A 21188-nucleotide genomic window follows, 5' to 3' on the forward strand; every position below is an offset into this window, starting at 1 on the left:
AACACAGGGGACCATCCTGAAGGGCTTTCTGATCCTGGATCAGCAATGCAACGGTTATGAAAGGCTGGCATCTCAGGACAGATATTTGGGGGACTACACACACCAGCTGCCTTAATGACATCTCTAAAGTGTTGCAATGTGTTCACAAATATCATCTCTACTAATCACAGTGTTCATAGGATTGATCCAAGTCCCTAAATGAATCACAAAGAAAATTAGACAATCTTCTCTTTATTGTGGAATATAAATTTCAGGAACAAATGTCATCATGACATACAGCAAAGGTACAGTACAGCAAACATGAGAAGCTTTAAACTGGTTGCTTTAAATTGTATTCGGCGTTAGTTGCCAAATCTGTTACATCTTTGGGAACATGCGCACGGGTGTGGTAGAAGCATTCATTTTAGAAACCGGATGGAACAAGGCAACAAAATCAAAGCCAAAGTATGGCCAGCGCGCCAGGGATATTCAAAAACAAACACACTAACCTTTACTTACATAGACCTGTGCACAAAATACATTTAGATGAAAAATTACAACCGCATCCTACATCCGAAACAGCATATTAAGGGGGGGGGGGGCGGGGTCCGAGGCAAATGTAAATATTGAATCTATATTACGTAATAGGAGCTTTATGTGATAAGGGATGGCTTTTATTTGTGTCATAAAAAGCACACTCTGGAAAACTGTTACCACTTGCTTCAGTACAGTACAGAATTTGGAATACATATAATCTCTATTATCACGCGATTAAATTGAACACAGATAAAGAATAAGTTACGATACAAAGCAAAAGGATAAATACACGTAACAACAACAAAGCAATATAATCATAGAAGGTGTATGCACGCGCATACACACACACACAACAAAAAATAAACTATTTCTTTAGAGCACTGCTGATTAAGCACCTGGCCTGGTGAAATATATTCTGTGCAGGTGTTCCCTGATCACTGCTACCATAGAAATGTTGAAGACAATATATGTTTTATGACTGGCACTTGACCAAAAAGCACAGTACATAAACGGGAACATGGCACATATGCAAGGCTTCTTCAGATAACTATCAGCAAGACATTGGAGCAAATGTTGCATTCAAAACTATCTGATTGTAAATCCAACATGCGGCAAAACAAGCTGATAGTGACAAAAATAATAGATATGCCTTTTATTTTACTTTTTTATATCATAACCATATTTTTTTTCAAGTATAGAATCAAAAATAGTTTGTGGTTTTTAAGAGTAATATTCTTCTGTAAATTAAACATTCATAAATTGGCATCTCAGGCACTGTAATAAACTCTGTAGTAAAGAGTTTTATTTCGCCATAGTGAGTAGGAGTTATCAAACTTCAGGTGGTAAGTGCCTTCACCTGGAAAATCATGGCTCCCCCCCTGGACGCATATGTGACTGTCCTGGCGGTATACGGGTAAGATTTCAGCCAAGTTGGAGTTGGTTTGAGTTTTGGAGCCCTTTTCAACATCTCCGTTACCGACGGGCCCTGCAACAGGAATCACATAAACCACAAAGTCAACACACTGGCTCTGATGCCAGCTGGAGGAGAACATATTAAAATGCAATTATGGTGTGCTTTGTACTTAATGACTGGAATACATTTATGATATGCATAATTGAGACATCCAGTGAAAAATGCTCAAAGTGTGTGATAAATTTAGGCCGCTTTACATTCAGAACTGCAAACACAAACTGACCTTCCGGCTCCTCCTCTTCGTCTTCGTCATCACTTGACTCACTGACGTGTACAGTGATAGACCGGCTTGTGACAGGAGTCCAGTCAAAATATATCCCAAAGCCAATGTCATAACCGTCTGTAGCAAACTCCCAGCATACTTTTTTGGCCTCAGGGACAGTGGGCACGTGAACGGTAATGATGTCGCCTCGGTACACTGTCACCACGCTGTCGTCCTCTGTTTGAAGCTTTGCCTTCAGCTCCTTCAGTGCAGCAGATGTCCACGTTGTTGGGGGTTTCAGGGGCGGCATCTGGGCTGCCATCATGAGGAATAAATGGCAATGTGTTCACAAAGAGCATAACAGCAACTCTGATCATATACATCTAGCTTAGATAAACCTTATTAAATTGTAGATTGTTTTTATATTTGTATTACATTGTGAACGGCTTTGCAAAAGATGTATGAAACCTCTGAATCCAAATCATAGATTAAACAAAGCAGCAGTAATGATGGCATACTCTGCAGGTCCTCACCTTTCATCTCAGTGGAGAGCTGACAGCTCCCAGCACTGTTGTTCTCCTCACCTCCTTCCCCCAGGGCCAGCTCTGCTGGGGCCTCTTCATTACCCTCAAAATGCATACACACAAGACTGATATTATAGCAGAGATATTATATTGCAATTCCCTGATTATTGCAACTCATTGACAGCTCTTCTGACATAGTTAAATATCAAATACCTCAGAATGTTGCCCTGAATCGTCCTGGATTTCATCCATATCAGCTGGATTTTTGGATGGGGTACAGCACTGTGAAAGGTCTGTAGTCTGAAGCCTGAAGAGCAAAAGAAAAGGCATGACAATATTTCAACAGTGAAGACATTAGGATGCAAGTATAACTAGCAACACGTTTCCTTACAGCAGCTTTATAAACAGCACTCTCTGCAGCGACAGCCTACCTGTCCGGCGGTCTTTTGTCGCACTGTTTGGATGTTATTCCGGGAAACGACGAGAAGGAGAGGGATGACAGCCGCGACTGGAGCTCTGATGTTGCTTCTAATCTCTCCATGGCTGTAAGGACAAGACAAACACCTCAGTCTGCGTGGCTGAAAAAGATGAAACCCAGCCCCCTTCCAACCACAGGGAGGGAGGGGGAGATGACAACACCGAAACTAGCCTCCTATTAACGCAGGCTGAATAAACTAACTAAACAAACTACTGTTTGACATTAATGGGCATTATGGACCACAGTACAAACTGGCGAATTCATAGCTGAAACAATAGAAGAAAAATGTGTAACGTAATGTATATGTGAGACTTCCCTACGGAACATCATCTTCATAAACTCACATTAGCTGGGAGGCTAGCTGGGTTAGCTCACATTAGCTTACGCTATCTAGCAAGCAGAGAAAGTGCAGCCGAAGAAGCTACAAGCACACTGGGTACAAACCATGGTATAAACTTACCAACGTCGATGTTACGCTATGACAACTCGTACGATTTAACTTTGGACGAACTCAGGCCATGGGGAAATTCGCCTCCATATCACTGCAATCATGTGACGAACCTCTTCTCTGCTTGCTTGCCAGAAGAAAAAAACATGGATGTGAAAAAAAAAAACTAATTTCTGACACTTCCGCGTTTATCACAAGCGTTGACGAAAATCTGCGAATCTTAAGCATCGATATCCTGTTCAAGAAGTTGCCGACTATTTCTGCTTATTGTGCATTTTAAAAATTTATTGTTTTTCACATTTATCATACATGTTATACATGAAATACAAAAATATTAAAAACACAATATCTGCAAGTATCACAAGACACACTGTTGAGGCCCATTTATTGAAATGTAATATTGTATATATAATTTCAACACAGAATGTGCAACATAAAGAACACAATTTACGTGTGTAGTGAACATCCTTAGATAATACAGTAACTTCACATTAAAGAGTAACTGTCTAGTTTAGCTGGTGTCTCTAGCAGTGATTTGTATGCTGCGGAGATGCACTGTTGCATTGATTTGCTGCTTGATAGAAAGCACAGCAGTGGTGTATCCTTAACTTGGGCATCAGCGAGAGAAATCCAGGGAAAAGGTCTTTGTGGGGGGGGGAAAAAAAAAAGAGTTGAATCAGGACTAGTTTAACATGACAGAAATATATCTATTCTCAGGCTATTGTGTTGCACTCACTCCTCTGTAAGAAGGGAAGATGCATATGATGCACTGATGAAACTTTGTGCGATTAATTCCACAGCATGTGGCCAGTTCTCTTTAAAGATTCTGTTGATAAGAGAGAGAGCATCACTGGATCCCAGACTGGTAGAGGTGCAGATATTTAGCAGGCTGTACAACACTGCACACACCCAGTTCAGACCCAGATAAATACCACCTAAATATGGGAATCACAAGTCAGCTTACACAGTTATACAGAAATACAACTTAATCGCAGCACCAAATTTTAAATGCTGTCCCTTACATCTTACATAACATGACAGGTTCAAATGCAAGCTCTGAGAAAGAAGTTGAAGTCTGCAATAATGAAGCATGACATACTGCTCATTGTAAGAGGACACGATGCCTCTATCAGCAAAGGATATGTCAAAGCCCTGGTCAGATGAGTGCAGGACAGCCACACATCTGCAGTGTCACAAGCGACAAAGTCATACTGTGGTTTGAGAATGAAGTCGTGTCCAAGAAGCTGTGCCAATCTGAAATGAAAGATAAAAAGAGAGGGATTCAGTGACAAAAAATTCAACAATGCTGTATATATGTGTATGAGTGGGGAGTACCTGGTGACAGGCACACCAGAGGTGAAGCTGTACACAAGGCAGCGCCTTGACAGGCGAGAGTGGATATCAGCACAGACTTTGGGAAGGTGAGAGGGCAGACAGCAGAGGAACAGAATGTCTGCCCACGCTGCCAGTCTGTGATTGTCAAAGAAACACTCAACTCCTGTCTGGATAAATTCCACTGAAATATGGACAAGGCAAACACAAGGACAAGAGCTTAAATATACAAGTGTGACTTTTCAGGATACAAGGAAGTAAGGTCAAGGTTCAACTTAAATAAATCTACTCATGTTTAATCATTAACTTATCAATATCAAAACTACTACTACTACTACTACTACTACTCTGAGCATATTAATGTTTTAAGAACATGGCAAACAGTTATATCTATCATCATTAGCTGCTCCTGTTTGTGACATTAGAATTTATGATTATTGGCATCTGAAAACACAGGTCTTTTTCACTTGCAGAAGAGAAAATAGAATGCAGTTCCAGTGTCATGTATTAGTCCACACACACACACACACACACACACACACACACACACACACACACACACACACACACACACACACACACACACACACACAATTTAACTTTGATTTGGACTTTTGAGTGCCTTGAAGTGTCTTATTTTGTCAGTATACCTGCAGATTCTGGTCTTCTACTGGAGACCTTAATGTGTGATGGTTTGATGCCAGATTTTTTAAGGAGAAAGAGGAGCAGCTGTTTCCCCATATGACCCATCCCGAGTATCCCAATGCAGAGTTCACTGTCTTCTCCTGATGCCAACGAGTCTCTGTTTGCAGTGTGACCTTTGATGATACATCTGTAAATGTTAACGTGTATCAGAATGCGTCAGAATGACAGTAACATAAAGTATGGTCAACGTTATTGTAAAGTGTTTTCAGGGTGTCATATGCTGTTTAAATAAACCAAACGTTACAGATAGCCTATATTACCTCAGTGAGTGGACCAGTTTACACAGGAAAGCTGCGTGCGCGCAACCGCAAAACGTCAGTCCAGCCGAGCGTGCACGAAGGTAAAGTAACTCTTTCTCATCTCAAACGAAAAACTGCTCAAATCGGCAGATACGTCCACCATCGCCTACAAATTTCGACAGGGGTCAAATTAGCAGAAAGTGGACAATCTTCACAACACAAATTTGCCTCGTTGTCCTGTTTCCATGGTAAAAGGACAACTTCCGATTTAACGGCCTACATATTTCAAAATAAAATTCTTCGCGACAAACACGATGCAAATCAAAATAAAAACTATAACAAATATATTTTCATCGAAACAATACCTGAAAAAGAAAATTTTGTGCCAAAATCTCCCATATCAGAGGCTGTGGATGTAACTGAAATGCCTACAAGTCCATTACATTCAAATGTAAAAATCATTCCAACTCAACCACACTCTACGATTTAACCGCTTTTATTTCCCTTTCATGCTTTTAATACAAATTCAACTGTACACTTATGTACAAGAAATATTATCCTGTCCACATCATATAAACAAGAAATGGGCAAATCAAATGTCTGCAACACAGCATATCATGCCAAATATCAATTGTCAAACATACACTTTAAAAAAATCAATTGTGCAGGATCATAACTAAGACTTTGCATCAAGTTTGTGTCAATTATTTGAAATTGTGAGCGGCAGACAGACACAATTAAACATTTGAAACTGTTTTTAAATTTTAAAAGCAGCTTTTCAGAACAGCAGCTTTTGTGAAAATTACACAACATTGATCAGAGCTCAAAATACAATTGTGAAACTAAACGTGGGTACTCTTCCCATTTGTCATTCGTTTGAGCAGTTACCTAAAGTGCTGATAACAGAACCTTACACAGCTGTAACACATTCAGTTTCTACACATCTCAGTTCTCTTATATTTGCATGAAATGTTACACATTAGGAATATTTACAGTAAATAACAAAGCCCACTTACAGTACATTATATAAATTAAGGGTCACTACACCTATAATATTAGTGTTGACACTAAGTAGAATAAGAATGCAACAGCACACAACTTGTAAACCGAGCTGCTTGAGAATGAAGCAAATGCGCCTCATGAGACAACAGCCTATTTCTTCATTGTAATGATTTTATATTTATAATGCCGTTGTCTATCTTACAACAGAACATAATCCACATAAAGACAATATGTGGCTCACAAATTCATCACTCTTCATATATCCATTTGATTAAACAAACAGTTAAACAATGCTGATAACCATAAAGGCACTCTGAGGGAACTGATAAGCTGACAAGCTAAATCACAGTAGCTCAAATTGCCACAAGATGAACAGTATTTTATTTACACCAGGGCTGTATGTGCACATCTGAGATGTTCCTCATAAAAAATAAACATCTTTTTTTAGCTGTTGCTTCTGCAGTCATGGTTTCAGGTACCATATGGCAATAAGAATTACTCCTCGCCTTGCCTCCATTTCTGAGACTCCTCCTGGCGTGCATCAGGGTGAATCTGATTCCTCATCCCACCCAAGACATTGGAGGTGGCTTCAGTGGCCATAATGAGTGGTTTGACCACTGCTGGTGGCAGCTGGCGGAGAACTCCACCCACTGCCCCCGTCATCCCACGCTGCTCATGCTCCCGGGTGGCTGTGTCATAGATGGTCAGGGCTGTGTCTGTAATACCCTGTGGATGGAAACACCACAAAATCCTCAATTAAAAAAAGGAGTTTCTTTCCATTAATGTCACTGAAGTGAAAATATTGGTCATTTTAGCTTTAGGATTGTCTACCTCTTTTACAACAGTATAGGCTTTGGCTACACCTTCTCTCAGGTCAACGGGCTGATGAGCCAGTCCGTAATGGGAGAACCGTTTTATTCTCTTCGTGTCTCTCTCATCAGGCACTGGAGAAACCATGTCATAGGCCGTCTCAGCTGCTGCCTAAAAATGACACAACAATAGATTTATCTGATGCCTCATGAAGTCATTAGTAGTAAATACAGACTTTTGTAGTAACGGTGGAAAGATGAGTTTACCTGGATGGTCCGCACCATCCTGTTGGTGAGCTCCAGAGCAGCCATAGCAGTAGAAGTTCCAAAGGAGGCCGTGCCGCGCTGAAACCCACGGACTATACGACCGTCTTTCCTGTACTGCTCAATCGGGAGCCAGACCAAGTCCCTGAATCCCTGAACTGAGCAGAACATTCATCTTAAGAACAGGGAATTCATTTACCTGAGAGATACACCTGAATCAGAAAGCTTACACAGTGTAAATTACTTCCACAACACTTTAAATCATTAAAAAATAAAGACATGTTGCCATAGCTTACATTGGGAAATGAAGAGAATAAATAATTGAAGAGCAAGAAAAATGTATATGTCGAAATTAAGCAGTAGATGCTCTAGATTGTTATATCACTTGTTTTAATTTGTGTTTTTTTATCATTTATGTTAACCATTAAAGCACATTTTGAAATGTAACACCTAAAAGCATGTGACTGAGTTCAGAACATGTATTGTACTCACCTAGTTGTACCAGAGAGTGAATAGGTCCCACACCACCCAGTAGTCCTGGAAGCTGGTTCTTCTTTATGTCATTTAGCCACTCATTTATTGCATAGGAGAACAACTTATCCACACCTAACAATCTGAAATACAGACAAGTATTAGTTTCCTGGGAAAGATTATTGGTGCTCTGCAAGTATCAAACACTTTATAGAGATACATGTATTAAGGTGTGCAAAAGAAATTTGCTCTATTACTTGCTGAATCCAAGATATTAAATAACAAAATACTGAGATAAACTTACCCTTGTCTATAGCACAAGCGCCTCAGTTTCAGCTCTGAACAATTAAGCTGTGTCAACCCGATAATGATCCCTGCAAATGTTCCCTGAAACAGAGCAGTCATAAATCATTCACAAAGCCCGATTGAAATAATTTGGATACATTACATACATAGCCCTCCTAGACCATGTACCTGCTCCATTGCAACATGTTTCCCATGGTAATCCAAGCGAATGGGAACCTCAGAGGTAAATCGAAACTCCCTGTTAGGGAAAGAAAACGTTACCAAACACAAACAAGCAGTTATTATTTCTTCAAACGGGGATTCACTGTTTAGTTATTTAACGCTGACCTAAAGAAGATCGGTTGGTCTGTGAAGGAAGGAGCAGAGGCTTCATTATCATTCACTTCCTCCCTGCCAGATGTGGAGAAACCATTGTGGCTCAAACGTCTCTGAGCAGGCACTGAGATGATTGGGGCCGGGTCCTGGCCGATGCCAGCGTGCTTGGAGAAGCTGCAGGAGATCTCTGGGGCAGCCGCTTTTTTTGTGGAAACACATATAGCTGCAAAACAAAATATCATATTAGGAGCCAGTATTTGAAAGTGAGGGTTACGTCAAATGATTATTGCGATTATACATGCAACAGTTACCAACAAAATAAAAGATATAATCAAACTTTATTCACATTGTGGGCAATTCACTCTCAAAATAAAACAGCAACAGAGACTATTTCTAGTCCCTCCCGAGTCAGCCAGCCAACTTGAGCCAACGTTAATGCTTTGTAGAGGTCGTACGATTTTCCAAACTCAATAAATACCATACCTATTAACGCAAAACGTCCTTGCTAGCTGAATCTTGTTCTAACTAAGATATTTGCTGAAACATTAACAGATTTAGCTACTACGTCCGTGAACTTTACACGTAAGCTATTTTTAACATGGTGTCACCGACTCACCCCCACAGCTGATGTGATCCAAACATTTATAATAACTCAAGAGCTTTGTAAAAATAGGATTCATTTAATCTGATAAATCACTTTATAGAAATATGCTGGAGAGCTTCTGCAAAAGCAGTGGTTAAGCTCAAGTTCCTATGTGTTCCACTGTGGTGCTTGAAACATTTTCATGAATAAAAATGTTTTCAAAAACAACTCTGGAAGTTACAATGTTGCCATGGAAATGGCAGAGTAGTATTTTAGTGATGAGCACAGTGTGCTGTCATGCTGATTTAATCACGTTCTAAATGTCTAGTTTTCCAATCAGATTGCTACTTGTTTTATAATGAATTTTACCTTCTTGAGCAGGCGGTGAAAAAAACTCAACTTCGGTAGCAAGACTGGTAAAGAAGTCCTTCAAGAAGAACAGTGCATCCTTAAAAAAAAAAAAAAACAAGGCTGTCATTTAAATGTTACTGAGGGATGCAGATACATATCTTTGATAGAATCATCTGTATCAGAGTCTTTTACCTGATCAATATTGAGGCGAAGAGGCATCAGGGAAACACGCAAACAGCACTCCTGGGGAGCCTGGCCTGACTCAGGACACATGTGCAGGGCCTTAACTGTCAACTAAGACCACAAGCACACAAAAAGTTACACAAGGCCAAGACTTGACTGGGTTAATGTGAGTGTGTTGCCTTCCTCACCATGTTAGAATGGGCTTTTCGGGGCATTTCCTTGCTAGAATACAAGTAGAGGAACTTGTTCATCTGTGAGGTAGCCAGTCTGTCTCGAATCTCCAAGTCCTGCACAACAAACACCTGCCGGGATACAGGCTGATCCGTCGCTGGCCCAGAAGCCACCTGTGCATGTGGGTACACCTCATGCTGAAATCTCACCTAGGGAAAAGGCGAAAGAAAAGCTGGTATATGATGACAAAATGACTGAAGGTATTTATGTGATCTGTATGAGAGTAATAAACATTTATTCCAGACGAAGAGAAACTTTACCTTGCTAAGCTGTATCTCCATCAGGACATCCGGGTTCCTTCCTCTTCCACCTCCTGCATGGCCTGAAGCCTTGGCCTGTCTGACTGGAGTTTGAGAGGGGGAGCTATGGGGCGTAGACCTGCAAGGCAGAGAAAAGCATTCAACATTTAACAATTAAACAAGTGTGTTTCCCCTTTGAGCACATTTAAAACAGCGTTTTACACACAAACAGTTACACAGCAAATGGCTCACCCCCGGCTTCTAGCAGGAGAGGCTGTGAAAGCGGCACTCCCAAAGTCTTTCCCACCATAGAGGTGCCAAATGACGGAGATCTCCTTGATGAGGTAGCGCACTTCTGGGATGGGAAAGTTCATGGCTCCACGGCTAGAATCGCTCCCATATAGAGGCTGACTAAAGTAATCATCTCTGATTTCCACAGGATCTGAGGTAAGCTGCTTTACCACTGGCTCCTGATCAAGATCCTGAAACACATATCACTTACAGTGAGCCAACACAGGTTTTTAGTGTCTTTGTTACGTAGCCATAACTGTGTGAACGAGCATCTCCTGACCTCTCCTCTGGAACCTGGTGTCTCTAGGATACAAAAGTCGTCCGTCTCTTGGGTCAGGTTAGGGACAGGAGTGATGAGAGGAGAGTGAAGCATGGGGTAGGTGGGGCTTGAATCTTGGTTTAAAGCCCCACTCTCATCCGGGAACAAGAATAGGTCTGAGCGAGGCGGGTCATGGTCTTGATTCCGTACCTCGTGTGCACCTATAGATGTGTGAAAAAGAGTATAAAATCTAATTAAGTTATATCATTCATGGAGCTAAAACTGTAATCGTTACTGAACAAAGTCTTCACCATTCTGCTGCAGCCCTGGTGCATGCTGCCCATCAGTCTCCTCCATAGCTTCACTCATCAGATCCTGCAACATCTGCTGCTCGGTCTCAGCGAGCAATAGGGTCTGAGATGTAGGCCGGCTAGGAAACTCCGCCTGTCCAAAAATACACTCAAACTAAGCATGTATGACCAGCAGAGTTGTTAAACCTATTGTAGCTATGTAACACTGGCTCTTGTTGGTGTCACTGCTGACCTTGGTTCTTTGTGTAGTGCTGCTGTGCTTTGCCTCTGGTTCTGCAGGGGGCAGTAAGTCTCCATAGCTGGCTACATACTGGATAAGGTTCATGAGGGCGGCACAGGAGTCCGAACACGTTCTGATGTGAATAACGTCACTGGAACAGCGCAGCTCAAATCTGGGCTCTGACTATCACCCAAGAGACAAATCAAAAATTCAGCCTTATTTTTTGAGAGAAAACATTTAAAAACATAAATGTTGTTTAGAGACAGAAAACTCTTACCAACTTTCTATCCACTCCAGGTTTGACAGCTGTAATCCTCAGCTCCAGCGTTCCCATGTCTACCACTTGGACATAGTCTGTGACAAAAAAATAAAAGCGAACACTGGCCAAAACTACATGTAAACTATTCAAGCAGTTTATTAAAAATCCTCAATGAAGTCAACTTACCTCGCACTAGATTGACAGAGACGGCGTTACTCTTGTCTGAGAGGAACAGAGCCGCTTCGTCCAAAATGATCCTGTGCACAACATTTTATACTGAGCAAGAACAACTTTTTCTATAGCTCAATTTCAATGACATCTCTCAATTTTGTATCAGCGAAACCAGTAGCCCATTCATACCTGAGTGTTGACGAAGAGAGGTCCAAAGAGACACTGCTGGAGATGCTGAAAGTCTCTACAACCAATAGTGATCTGAGTGGCAGGTAAAGGGGTCTGTCAAGAAAAAAAAACTAATTAGAATACACACACAGATGACAAATAACTCATTATTTAGTGGGATGTCTGAAGTCTATTTTACCTGTAGTCTAGAGAGCAGCTCCACAGATGTAAATGAAGGGTGGTGACAGATGTAGGAGGGGCGTAACCCAACACAGGCTCATCGGAAACATTCAGAAAGTCAACAATCTGTTGCACATAAATTGGCATTAAGATTACACGTGTGATTTTTATGGCATTACATTTCCCTCAAATGCTCTCTGAACATTTAGGAGAAGGCAAAAGAATAAAAGAGGTTGTGTAAAAGTTAGTGAAGTGGTCGATCCATATTGGCCTACCTGGTCATACCAGCCCAGGCCAGGTGGGACCACTCTGTGCTGGAGTGTGGCTCCTCTCACTCCAACAGCCACCAGAAATTCCTGGATAAAAAAAAAAGGCACACATCGTCACATGGAGCAGAAAACAAAAAACAAGCCGACTGATGTCTAACTGACCATCTAATAAGGGAAATGTAGACTGAATGTGGTTGAAACACTAAACCACCTTCCTAACTTGGGGTTAGAAGTCATTACAGTTAATTAACAGAATAAGAAAGCTCTTCTGCTACACAAAATTCTTTAATCTTTGCATTGTTTACTTGTGAAATATTGGGTAGTTTCACATCTTAAGGCCTCTAAAAACTTTTCAAATGTAACAATCTGAAAATTGAATGTGTGAAACTGCTCACAACTCACTGACCTGTTCATATCCACTCTATGGTTTTAACTACATGGGTTAATTTGAGTGGGGTCCTAGCAATCAAGCACAGCTCAACAGACAAGAGAATCTATACCAAGGTGATCAAAAGTCACAGTCAATGATTTCTGTAATCCACCTTGACATTGCGTTCTGCATTCTGTGACGAGATTTTGACGGCAACAGACACCATGCTGCGGGCCTCCAGACCAATACCCTCCGAGGGTGTTGAGGATCTCTCAGGAGATGTCTCGGATTGGTAGATGGTTGGCTCTAACCAGTGGGGATGTGTCCTGCATGGCAACTTGACCTCTGAGATAGAGGTGCCTCCATCCACAAGTCCTGAGCAGATTAACAGAGTGAGACATCAGTGAAGGAAACACAGGTACATGAATGACAACAGCGATGTAGACACAGTATGGTTGAATGGTAGTACTCCCCATATTTTAAAGTCACATTATCACCAAATATCACATACACACAACAGAATAAGAGTAACATTGTGTTTAATATGTTTGTTTACCTTGATGATACATGCAAATATTACTGGTGTGGAAGCAGATGTAGTGTTGGTCTTTATAGCCTTCGTACTGCGTCACACTGAACAGCACAGCATTTTTCACCTCCAGCCAGAACTCGCCATGTTTGTTTTTCAGTACAGTTTTATCCTCCTTCTGGGAGAAAGATGGAAACTCAATCCCACTATCCATAAAGCAAGATATTAGGAATGTCTGAATAAAACGTGTGAGGATAGTGATATCAAAAAGGATGAGAGTTTACCTTAGCATTAGTTTGAAGAGCCACCAGGCCATGATTGACACTGATGATCACAGAGAACAGGCTCTGGGAGGTCTTGCTCTGGGCTCTGGGCTTTTTCTTTTTGCGAGACCTGAGGCCCAGGTCCGATGCAGGAGAGTAATAGTGCATGGTCTCCTCCTCTGAGCCACTGGTATCCTCTGTAAGCACAACACAAAGCATGTATATGAAGTGACAAGCTGCTGGTTGTTTAAAACATGACTTCACATTAGACATTTTTTTGTCGTCTCACCCTCGGGACCAGTAGACCGAAACTGGCTGAAGCTGTCCTTGGAGTAGGTGTTGATCAACTGACTGGCGACAGAGAGTCCAACTCCATATGGCATGCTTTCCACGGTCTCCACTGGAGATGGAGCAGTAGGCTCCCACAGCAGCAGGTCATTGTTTATCCTAAAATATTGAGAATATGCATTTATGTATGGAATATGTAGGGGTTAAGTATCTTATTTGGTATCTTATCACATCTTCTATGGGTATGACCACAGTTTTTGTCACTTCATTTTGACAGTCCAATCAAACATTTTATCTGGCGGTCAACAAGACCTGTTTTAACTGAAATATAGCATCTATTCAAACAAATAAACAGGGTTCTACAAAAACACATTTATACATGTGAAAAGGTTTCAGAAGTTAATTGCTTTATTATTATTGCTTACTGGCTTACTGCAAAACTTTAACAAACATGTCCTGCCATTTTGGATCACATTACAAATCGGTTACCTGTTGTGTAGTTTTTCATAAAATGCCTTGTTGGGGAGTACTAATTGCACATTGGGGAAACACAACTCAAGGATGAAGCGGGAGTTGTTCATGGTTTTTTCCTGGAACTCTGTCATCTCAGCAACATCACCAGGGATAATCATCTGGAGTTAAAATAAAAAAGATTTTCAAAACACGTGCTCCACCACCACCTGCTCTGTCAACTTAGGTATGCAAAGCAGTGCTCATGTTGCCGTTTGCATAATTATGCATCTCTCATACTGTACATTATAATACATCAACCAGAGGATACCATCGCTCCTGAATGCAAATGTATCCACCTGCACAAAACCACCTGCTTTGGACCAATGCCATCAGAACTGCAATTCAAACATTTTCAAACTTTTTCCAAATATAAGGAAATACGTATGCTGCAAGATTTTGCAAGTGTAATTGTGGTGTTTTCCTAACATCAAGCATATCTGTGCATTGATAGCATGTGTTATAAATGCCCCTGGTCCAAATTGAGAACATGAGATGATGTTGTATAAAGTGAGCAGACTTACATAAATCATTCCGGTGGTATTCCCACACCTAGATAATTTCTAAGCCAATACATTAAGCAGTTGCTTTAGGCTCCAGTGCATTTACTTAATGTTTTGAAGCAATAATACTGCACTTCAAGACTAAGAAACATAATAATATATACAGTAGTTGGTGGTGTATTTAATTTTTTGATGAATGTGGTCCTTTGGCCATGACCTACCTCTTCATTCTCATACATAACCCTTCGTGACGAAAAGGGTGACGGCTCTGGTTTCCCAAAGTCACACACATCCTTCAGTGAATGGGCAGCTCCTTCCTCCTCTTCCTCTTCAAGGGAATGGTCCTCAGCCCCTTCGTCATCTTCAGCCGTCACCCGCTCAAGGATCGAGTGGACTGCAGTGGGGTTCATCTTCAGCACAACCCTGCTCAAAGAGTCAATATCACTGAGAAGTGGCCCTGAATGGACAGATCAGTTTGAAATTGGTTGGATTAATTTACCTGGGCCAATCAAATTTTACACTATCAGATGTTGTCATGTCTCCATCCATGGTGTGGGACACTCTGAGGAACCGGGCAGCTGGTTGATCTGGATCCTCCTGAAACTTCCCTGTGCAACAAAAAAAAGCAGTTAGAGAGATATAAAAAAAAAAAAAAAAGTCTTCTGAGGGAATTTTAGATTTTTTTTTCTCCATTCGACCACATACCAATAAGCTCCCTGAAAGTGAGCTCCATCTTGGTTTGGTCAGGAGAGCTGCCACCCATGAACTCTGTCTTCACTTCCAGGTCTTCCAGCTCCAAGTAGAGTACTTCCTTCTGCAGGGACTTCTTGAACCAAGGGCCCCTCTCCTGATCTGAGCGCAGGTCAGGGATGGGGAAGTGGATTGCAAGGCCCAGCAAAGGAGCATTGACGGTCAGCGATACATGACAGTTGGTGGGAGTATGGCTGTCATCAAGGAAAACTTCTGCAAAGGCCTTATGCTGTGAAATGAGTTTAAAGAGTCAAAGAGTTAGATAATATACATGTTGTAGAGGTGCGATTTACATGATCAGGTGTGACAATAATTTTCTAGACAACAATCATCATACCATTGTGACATATCAGATTCATATTTCTAAATATTCAATTTGGGACACCCTTACCAAGCTGACATGTTTATTATAGGATGTGTACATGTGGGAGGCCATCAACTCTGTGGTGGCCAGCTTCTGAGGTTGTAGCAATGAGTTAAGACGGTCTACGATGCTGATGTCCAGCTCAGAGTGCACGGGGCCCAGCTCCACCTGGATCTCAGCTTTCCTGGGAATGGTGCTAAGGCGAACCTGGCCGCCCTGCAAAGAAAACCAAAGTGCTGACTAAAGTAGAAGCCTGACAATGCACAAATAATGTGTTTCAGTGTTAGGTGTTAGTGCTGTGGTTTCATACTGAACTAATAAATGCTGTTACCTGAGGGCCTCTGCGCTCAGCTTGTTTGTAAAGCAGGTGAAGGCAGGTGGTAAGCGACGCATCGGCACTGGCAGTAGTGTCAAATGTCAGGAGCTGAGGTGTGACAGAGTGACTAGTGAGAAACACTCTTAAAGTCATGCCAGCTGCGACTTTCAGCTTAAGTTGAACTAAGTTTAACCGAACAAAGCACAGTGCAAAATGTGCTTAGCTCAGGCTTGAGAATCTAACCTCAGTGTACTGAATGCCTCTTTGGGAGCCACCACTGACAGCCTCAGAGGGGAACAGACACTCCAGAAACTCCATCTGGTTCAGGGAGACGTCAGTACTGAAAGTTCGCAGGCTGGATCCCTGACAGTGCTCATAGTTGATCTTCAGGCCCTGGCCCAGAAACCTGCAAATATAAGCCCAGATCAGACAGACATAAAACACTTAAATGATAAATCAAGTATAATCTTGCCACAAAAAGAATAAGTAAAAAATACAACTGCACCTGAGATGGTCATGGGGGCAAGCCTGGTTAAACACTGTCCGAGACTGAAGGAAAGCAGCTGGGGCAAGCTGGCCGGGACCCAGCATGCTGAAGAAGTGCGAAGCCATGGGGCCAAGAGGACTGGGAGCGGCATCTGGTGGTGGCAGTGGGTCGATATGGAGGACTGAGACAGCCAGGCTACTCAGTGTTAACTTTAACACCAGCTCTGGCCTTGACTCATCACCATGGGTTTTGGATGGATGGGCTGAAATACAACAATGGCAGGTATGCATACAGATGCTTTATTTTCACTGTGGTGAAATGATAACCATGTGCAACACAGGGCTGAGTGTTGGTAGGTTTTCATATAGACAAGCACTTCACCAGCAGATTTCACTGATTTTCATATCTACAACCACAGATAAAGCTCTACTCTCCTCTCAGACGTCTCACTGTTGAACTCAAAGAGGAAAAGGTAATATCAACTTGACCCCCAAACCACATTTTTTCCACATGTATTTATTTTTTATTTTTTAAATTGTATTTTATAATTAACAATAAATACGTTATTGATCTTGTGTTAAAACTGTTGTACTTACAAGTCTGTCTCAGTAATTTTTGAGGGAGTTGTGAATCCCGCGAGTGGATGGGAGTTTCCTTAGTCTGCTTCTCTCTTTGTCGTGGTACATCCATGTAATCATCCCACAGAGCCTACAAACACAGATATAATGCCAGATAATGTAACAGCAGTTCATTTGGGAGAATTCATCACACAAACCCAAAACAGCCACACATCATTAATATACCTCCTTATTTTGTCAGTATAAAGATTAAATTACATTGTACATTGACATGTCTAATAGAGTACCCAGACCACTGAGAACTCTTATGCTCAACTACCTTACATTTCAATGTGTTTTATGAATGCAGTCAAAGAGGTGAAGACTTACTGTTGCATTTCCAGAGGGAGATTCTCCTGGTGAGGCAGAGTAGTTACTATTGAGTGACAAATCCAAGTCAACAGTAGGTGGCTCACCCAGAGGAGGAAGGGATGACAAGCTGTGAGACATGTCCATGTCTGCCATGGAAAAGAACACATCATCTGCACCAACCACAGATGGGTTTAAAAAAATCAATAAAAGGAAAGGACAAAGAAAGAACACATTTCATTAGATAGATGTAACCATGACATCTGGTTTCTCTGAAAGGTCAGGGGTTCTGGGATAGTGTTACAGTCCAACCTCGACTAGACACAGTTCTGGTTGTCTGGCTCTCAAAGAGGTCAGGGTCCATTCCTGCCACAGTGGTATCCTTTTTTAGACAGCGGTTCAGTTCCATATGGAGCCGATACTCATCCTCTTGCTGTATGGGTCGGCTCTTTCTATCCTTAGCCCATTCCTGTGCACCTTTACACAAAGAATAAGAAATACTCTATTCATTCTACTTCTAAGTAACTAATTTGGTGACATTATTACCCTGTTTGATCCAAATATCTTCCATCATCTATCAACAGAGGGGTGCTCACCTCCACCAGAGAAAGCTCCACACAAGTCCAGAAGAAGATGAACTTGCCGTGGGGACAACAGAATAATAAGTGTATCAATATGTCCAACAACATCCAGCTGAAAAGCAAAGCATGAAAGACAAGCTGGTTAATAGCAATTACCCCTAGTTTGTAATATTGATTAATAATCAAGATTCTTTTTTTCTATATTTAGTAGTTAAGAAATGCTTAGTTTACCTTTGCTCCAGGCATAGCCAAGTTGTTTTTTAGAGTGAGAGACAACTCAATTTTACCACTGAGGCTCCCGACCTGCACAGGTTCAAAGGGTGTTGTAGAGGATACAGGCTCTGTAAACTGGGGATGAGGCTCACATATTATTTTGGGATTCCAGCTAGGGGAGAGCTTTGGTTCAGTTTCCTGCAAAATAGGAGAAATATCTTTTTAAAAGTCTGATACATACCACTCTTTTATGTCAAATTGTAAAGGCTTGCTACACCAACCGTTGGAGTGGGTGAAGATTTACAACCAGCACGGGACACATCTGAGAACTCATCCCAAAATACAGTGATGCCCTCCATCTGCAAGTTTTTATGTGCAAATGTGGTTGGCTGATGCACATTCACACTTGAACTCTCCTCGTCTGTTTCATCGCAGTAAACAATCCTGAAAGCAACGACAGAACACAATTATTTTGACAAGGACCTGCACTATGACAGTGAAAACTAATTTACTGCATGTACTACATATTTGGGACATCTTCTATACATTTAGCTGCAGCCCTTTTTTTACTATCACCAACTCAATTATTAAAAATATTCTGCTCCCCTTATCTATGTCTCTTCCTTTCTGATGGATTATAGATTTAAGAAAGAAAACTGATAATGGATGAAGGCTTTTAACTAGATTCTGATGTTGAAAAATATTTAGAATATTTTGGAAATTGACTTACTTTTTGATTCGAATCTCAAGGGCGATTCCAGTTTTTGAATTTTCTGGAATGTGTTCAACTCTGAGAACAGTATCCAAAAATGTCACTTTAACTCTTCTCAGAACTGCAAGATAGGAAATTAAAAGATTACCTTACACAATATTAGGCTTGTAAACCTCTTTAAATGTTGCCTAACAGTATAGACATAATGTACCTGTCTCTATCGTTTCTGCAAACTTCTCTAATCCTTCAAAAGGCTGGAAGCTCTCTCCCATATCGTCTGTGAGTTTCTGGCTGAGACATTCTTTGGCAAGCTGCATGCTGCTCGTCATGAAACTGGACCAGTACATGGGTTCGGTGCCAGATGCTGTAGGAACAGCCAGTGGTGACTCGGTCATTGACTTTTTAGTAAAAATCAGTTGTCAACTTTTTAATGTTACAAAATGACGACACGTTTCCACCTATCTAAAACCTTTTTCAAACATGGTGTTGTAGTGGCACATAATGCAGCCTGTCCTTACCCACTCTTGGTCTTGGTCTGAGCACCATCTCCAAACCCTTGACCTCTAGGGCACAGTTTTCATGAAGTAGGGCTGCCCATGGAACAGTTAGAGAAATTGTCTGGATGAACCCAGCGATGACCTCAAAGGGGGCATCTGCTGTCTCTAGGAGTTCATTGAGTGACTGAGGAACAAAAAATAATGCTGAAGCCTCTTTTAGTTCATACAGATTCTGTGATTAAATCAAAATAAACTAATCAGTTGTATTTCCTGCCACAAAGGTAACACTACACATACCCATTTATCCAATGGCACTTGTGCAAGTGATCCAGTGCCTTGATAGAGGTCTAAACTGAGCTGATCCAAGCTCAGCTTCTCCTGCAGAAAGTTGCCAAGGTACCGATGCAGGAGGTATCTGCAGGCCCGCTTCTTGATGGACTCAGAAAATGGCCAAGGCATCTTAACTCAATAGGTGAATAGTACACAGGTAATGAAAGGGATCTTAAGGCTCTGCAACCAGAGTGCTATAGCTACTTAGACAGCTATGACTGAATCACTGGTGTTACAGTTGTGTCATCCTGTCGACTTAAATACATTGAGAAATCGTGAGCTCAAACACCATTCACATCGCAAGATGAGGGACACTTTGGAGGATGTGTTGACACACAGGGCTATGTGCGGGAATTGGTCCGACTCCAGTTTGCTGCTCCTACAGAAACACACACATATGGTTCCCCCTTTGTAATTTGACACTTGACACAACATTAGACTTAACACACACAATGTTTACAACACAGGTGAAAACAACAAGCTTAATTAATGCGTCAGTTTAAGATAGAGACAGTTAAATTGTTCTTCAGTAGCATTAATATAGTGCAATATAAAATGTACAGATAACGTTAGCGTTATCCTAAGCACACATTTACCACTATTCTAGAGCCATGTAAACAAGCCAAGCGCACTTACGAAATAACTGTTAGCATGCCACAGACTTGCGAGTCAATAGCAACCCTTAGCTAGCTATATTTACTTAAACAGAGCTGTCATCGTAGTCAACAAACGGGAGTTGAGTTGAGCTAGCTAAACAAAGACATGTCATTTAGCTAGCTAGCCGGCTAGCAAGGCTAGCGACGTTATGAACCACTCCTGTCTACAGATTGAGACAACATTAGCATAACCGGCTAGCGTCTGGCTAAAAGGCTGTTGCGATACAAGCTTGCTAGATTGCTAGCTAACCCTAAAATCCAACATTTCGCAAGTTATCTAGCTAGCTACCCTCACACGTGAGATGTACACTAACAAAAACACTTCACATATCGACACTAGCGCAATATTCCTACACGCACAAGTAGATGAACAGAGTCGAATATATAAGTGCAGCTGTTAAATTACCTTCTGTCTGAGTTGTTTACAAACACTTTCATGACTCCGCACAGCAGAGCCTACACACTCCGGGGTGGGATTAGACAATGACGTCATAACATGGCGGATCTGTGTAGACCGGGGCACACTCATTTGGTCAATATTTCTTTTAGCTCGTTATTTAGACACTAAGCAGATAAACTAGAAATAGGGCGTGC

General features: G+C 41.4%; 3 protein-coding genes across 5 annotated transcripts; all 3 read right to left on the reverse strand.

The window, feature by feature from the left end:
• Nucleotides 1-215: 215 nt before the first annotated feature.
• tmed8 (transmembrane p24 trafficking protein 8) lies at nucleotides 216-3310 on the reverse strand. Its single transcript, XM_039785733.1, has 6 exons — nucleotides 3154-3310; nucleotides 2647-2758; nucleotides 2429-2522; nucleotides 2225-2318; nucleotides 1713-2006; nucleotides 216-1501 (listed from the first exon to the last, which is right to left on the reverse strand). Exons 2-6 carry the CDS (start codon nucleotides 2754-2756, stop codon nucleotides 1284-1286), a joined length of 810 nt encoding a protein of 269 aa, XP_039641667.1. The 5' UTR covers nucleotides 2757-2758; nucleotides 3154-3310; the 3' UTR covers nucleotides 216-1283.
• Nucleotides 3311-3491: 181 nt separating this feature from the next.
• Nucleotides 3492-5677, reverse strand: noxred1 (NADP-dependent oxidoreductase domain containing 1). Its single transcript, XM_039785732.1, is given in 7 exon segments — nucleotides 3492-3784; nucleotides 3878-4076; nucleotides 4241-4395; nucleotides 4477-4657; nucleotides 5124-5305; nucleotides 5439-5541; nucleotides 5544-5677. Coding segments are annotated over 7 exon segments (1014 nt in total). The 5' UTR covers nucleotides 5581-5677; the 3' UTR covers nucleotides 3492-3627.
• Nucleotides 5678-5897: 220 nt separating this feature from the next.
• LOC120549102 (autophagy-related protein 2 homolog B-like) lies at nucleotides 5898-21111 on the reverse strand. Of its 3 annotated transcripts, none has more exons than XM_039785736.1 (43): nucleotides 21001-21111; nucleotides 19906-20317; nucleotides 19630-19792; nucleotides 19323-19475; nucleotides 19130-19232; nucleotides 18681-18843; nucleotides 18418-18597; nucleotides 18202-18298; nucleotides 17918-18082; nucleotides 17627-17778; nucleotides 17276-17387; nucleotides 16698-16941; nucleotides 16436-16598; nucleotides 16208-16300; nucleotides 15904-16092; nucleotides 15468-15741; nucleotides 15262-15370; nucleotides 14984-15185; nucleotides 14239-14381; nucleotides 13751-13908; nucleotides 13483-13658; nucleotides 13226-13373; nucleotides 12842-13044; nucleotides 12306-12386; nucleotides 12050-12156; nucleotides 11872-11964; nucleotides 11698-11768; nucleotides 11530-11606; nucleotides 11265-11435; nucleotides 11033-11165; nucleotides 10743-10942; nucleotides 10424-10653; nucleotides 10193-10310; nucleotides 9890-10081; nucleotides 9711-9812; nucleotides 9537-9615; nucleotides 8597-8807; nucleotides 8438-8507; nucleotides 8268-8350; nucleotides 7985-8106; nucleotides 7496-7650; nucleotides 7251-7400; nucleotides 5898-7145 (listed from the first exon to the last, which is right to left on the reverse strand). In XM_039785736.1, exons 2-43 carry the CDS (start codon nucleotides 20065-20067, stop codon nucleotides 6915-6917), a joined length of 6228 nt encoding a protein of 2075 aa, XP_039641670.1. In that variant the 5' UTR covers nucleotides 20068-20317; nucleotides 21001-21111; the 3' UTR covers nucleotides 5898-6914. The 3 variants fall into 3 exon arrangements, with proteins under 3 accessions (XP_039641670.1, XP_039641668.1, XP_039641669.1); XM_039785734.1 differs by having other exon boundaries at nucleotides 13226-13376; XM_039785735.1 differs by lacking the exon at nucleotides 21001-21111 and adding an exon at nucleotides 20575-20965 and having other exon boundaries at nucleotides 13226-13376.
• Between the last annotated feature and the right edge of the window lie 77 nt (nucleotides 21112-21188).

Source organism: Perca fluviatilis, chromosome 20 (genome assembly GCF_010015445.1).
Source record: "Perca fluviatilis chromosome 20, GENO_Pfluv_1.0, whole genome shotgun sequence".
NCBI lineage: Eukaryota > Metazoa > Chordata > Actinopteri > Perciformes > Percidae > Perca > Perca fluviatilis.

Bases quoted from the DNA above. Each gene is read 5' to 3' on its own strand.
- tmed8 (XM_039785733.1), bottom strand. From the start codon at position 2,756: ATGGAGAGATTAGAAGCAACATCAGAGCTCCAGTCGCGGCTGTCATCC. The intron at 2,523-2,646 runs GTAGGCTGTCGC...TTTGCTCTTCAG, and splicing joins GACAAAAGACCGCCGGACAG to GCTTCAGACTACAGACCTTT. The intron at 1,502-1,712 runs GTCAGTTTGTGT...TTCCTGTTGCAG, and splicing joins CGAAGAGGAGGAGCCGGAAG to GGCCCGTCGGTAACGGAGAT.
- LOC120549102 (XM_039785734.1), bottom strand. From the start codon at position 20,067: ATGCCTTGGCCATTTTCTGAGTCCATCAAGAAGCGGGCCTGCAGATAC. The intron at 15,186-15,261 runs GTAAATTAATCC...CTCTTTGAGCAG, and splicing joins GTAAAATTTGATTGGCCCAG to GGTTGTGCTGAAGATGAACC. The intron at 8,351-8,437 runs GTACATGGTCTA...GCTCTGTTTCAG, and splicing joins AACATGTTGCAATGGAGCAG to GGAACATTTGCAGGGATCAT.